The 3,256-nt window shown below is 39.8% G+C and overlaps 1 protein-coding gene across 1 annotated transcript in view; it reads left to right on the plus strand.

Moving 5' to 3' along the window:
- The window catches only part of LOC107566345 (piggyBac transposable element-derived protein 4-like), a 4,656-nt gene extending 2,227 nt beyond the window's left edge, over window positions 1–2,429 (plus strand). Inside the window, exon 2 of the mRNA XM_016251764.1 lies at window positions 1,024–2,429. Within this exon, the coding sequence (XP_016107250.1) occupies window positions 1,024–1,465 (442 nt within the window). The 3' untranslated portion in view covers window positions 1,466–2,429. The remainder of the gene's footprint in view (window positions 1–1,023) is intronic.
- Window positions 2,430–3,256: the final 827 nt, after the last annotated feature.

The raw sequence follows: 3,256 nt of genomic DNA on the forward strand, positions 1-3,256 counted from the left end.
AGGATTACCTTAATGCTGGAAAGACCTTACTTATTTATTTATTTTTTATATACTAGCCCATCATGTATCTAATCATCCAAGTGCACATTCAGAGTTAAGAGATTAAAACTGCCAACTCTGCAGTGAGTTAGTGTCATGGACATTGGACGGAGCAAGTGTAAATATCTTTTCTAGTCTATATTTACATCTTGTAATGCCGCTGTTTTAGGAATTTTAAAAAATATATAAATTATTATTTGTAATAGAGCAGACACCGTCTGACCGTGTCTACACACCGGATGCGGCGCGCGCTAAAAGTCTGTCTACACTTGTTGACACTACAGTTGCAAATCATCTGAACGTAGTGTCATAGTGTAATACGTCATATCATCGTATTATTTACTGCCATGCGAGCCACAAAGTAAAGCTTGGCGAGCCGCGCAATAAGTAACACTGCTGTAGGTTGGTTTTTGGCGGGTGTGCTTGTGCTGCCGCGATCTTGTCCGTTTCGTAGGGTGCAACATCTCTCTCACTCGGCAGCATGCCTCTGTTTGAGGTGCTGCAGTAAATTGGTCGTGCTGCTATCTTTTCTAGCAACAGACTTCAAACACACTTTGCAGCAGAGTGTTGTTTGTTCTGCGTCTGACGCCGCAAAACCGAACCAATTCCAAATTATGGATGACACTGTGCCTTTCTTGGGAACGAGTGCTTCCCTGCTCGCTGCCATGTCGTTTGTGTATCTCTATGGCAAACGTGCGGGGGGAGGGCCGAGCCCAGAGGGGAGCGTCGGCGGATGTTAAAAAGAAAACTGATTTTCATTAAAACAAATCGACGTAAACTACACATTCGAGTTAATCGATAAAATCGATTTATCGCCCAGCCCTAGTGTGAAGTTTGTGATGGTAATGCATTGCAAGTGAGTTATGTAATCTGATTTTTTTTAACTAACTAGTAAAATAATGCATTACTGAGTGACGCAATGTTGTAATTCATTACTTCTAAAAGCAAGTCTTATAATAAATCACAATTTTCCTTTCATTCCAGGCACATGGGAGGAGTGGATCTGTCTGACGCCCTTATAGGATATTACACAGTTCTGCATAAAACAAAAAAATGGTATCGGTCCTTTTTTTACCACTTTGTGGACATCGCTGTAGTCAATGCCTTCATTTTGCACCAGCAGATGGCCAAGATGAAGAACCAGAAGCCTCTGACCCAGAAGGACTTCCGGGAGGCGCTTGTTGCAGAGCTTGCGGGAACAGGACCTGCATCCGCCTCTGCACAAGAACGACAGGTTCCTGCTACAGATTCCCACCTGCCCAAGTACACCAAAGGAGACAGCACTTTTGGAAGACGGAAATGCAAACTGTGTTCCAGTAAAACTCCAGTCACGTGTGCAACTTGCCGGGTGCATTTATGCTTTGTTCCAAAGCGTGACTGTTACAGTAAATGGCATGAATTAGCTGATGAGTCTGACGCAGAGTAATGCCCAAGGTACACACTACACTCTAGAGCTTGCGAACAGTTGAACGCATAGCCATTCAAAATATACTCTATTTGACTGGGTGCGTGAACGCAGATGCCGGTCACATGCCCTCTAGGATGTTTCATCTTTGTCCAGCATCTACACTTTTTCTCCAGAGGTTTTGACAGATAAAAATATCTTTGTACTCTTTTAATCTAAAGTTGCACCTATCTCTCATGCACACGAGTGCTTGTCAATGCAGGCGTCTGTTGTTGTTGCAGTCTCTCAATTAGTTTGGTCTCGTTTTGTTTTCTATTGTGAAACAATGGCCAGTGTTGCCACCTAGTGGAATAACTGATTTGTGCAAAACAAATTTAATGCACATACAAAGTAGGTGTAGTTACAAAAATTGGATGGTGAGCGTAAGGTACACATGTACTTTTCTGGTGGAAAATTTGTATCACACACACTGAACCAGTACCCTCGCATACAGGTAAAACCTGAAGTATAGTTTGGGCTAAATGCTTACAGTGCAGTTTATTCATAAACAAGTCCAAACTGCCAACCAAAACCCAGAAATCAAGATAACCAGAAATGCAACATGAAACTAGCAAGACATTGATGACAGACTAATGGCATGTGATGCTTATAAATACTAATAAACTGGAAATATCTTAAAGGCATTTTAGCTTTTAGTGGTAGTTTTGAGTACTTGCATTGCAAGTAAATATGAAAAAATCTCCCATGTTTATTCTGTTGTGCTGGAAGCACACGGGAACTATTTTCATGCTAACTTGGCTGTAAAATCTGTTTGGAACGGTTTGTAATTGTACCAAAACATGTTCCAATAGAAATGCTATTGGTACCGATACCTGTCAGATTCTGAGCTATGTGACCTGATGATGGAAAGGTGCTTAATATTAGTCTTATAACTGTGTAGACATTAACAACACATTTTATATTGGTGTTCTAAAGGTGTAAAAATATCTTTGTCTGGTTTAAAAGATGTATGAGCTGTTTGTAATTGTTGCATGTCATTAAATAGATATCTTCTAAAGTGCTGTTTTAGAGTCTCTTTTTGGTTTTGTACACACAACATGCATTGCCAAAAGTATTGGAACACCCCCTTTTAGTAATTTCCATGAGTACAAATTTTAATGTTTTCGCATATAATGATATTCTAGGGAATTGTGTGCTTCTAATTGTATAGCAACAGTTTGGACAGGACACTTCTATTCTACTTTTGTCCATATAGTGGGCAAAAAAAAAAAAAGATTGATTGAGTCAGTGTGGAAGAACTTGACTGGTCTGCAGAAACCCAGCTGAACACCTCTGGTGTGACTTTAAAAGCAGACCTTGAGCCAAAAACTCATCACCACACACCAATAACTTGTACACAGTATATGGACAAAAGTATTGGGACACTTCCTTCTTTAGAACAGAAAAAGGCACTTCCAAAACTGCGGCAATGAAGATAGAATCATAATTATTGTATTTAAAATGTGTATTTCCATCTCTTGCAGCAGCTTTGGAAGAGTAAAATATGTACAAGTCATTGGTGTTTGGTGATGAGTTTTTGGCTAAAGTCACACCAGAGGTGTTCAGCTGGGTTTCAGCAGACCAGTCAAGTTCTTCCACACTGACTCAATCAATCATTTCTTTTGTAACCTTGCCTTACACACAGAGACATTGATGTGTTAAAATAGAAAACTGTCTTGTCCAAACTGTTGCTATAATATTAGAAGCACACAATTCCCTACAATATCATTATATGCTTAAACATTAAGCTTTGGACTCATGGAAATGACTAAA

This window comes from Sinocyclocheilus grahami, unplaced genomic scaffold (genome assembly GCF_001515645.1).
Source record: "Sinocyclocheilus grahami isolate Dianchi unplaced genomic scaffold, SAMN03320097.WGS_v1.1 scaffold1070.1, whole genome shotgun sequence".
NCBI lineage: Eukaryota > Metazoa > Chordata > Actinopteri > Cypriniformes > Cyprinidae > Sinocyclocheilus > Sinocyclocheilus grahami.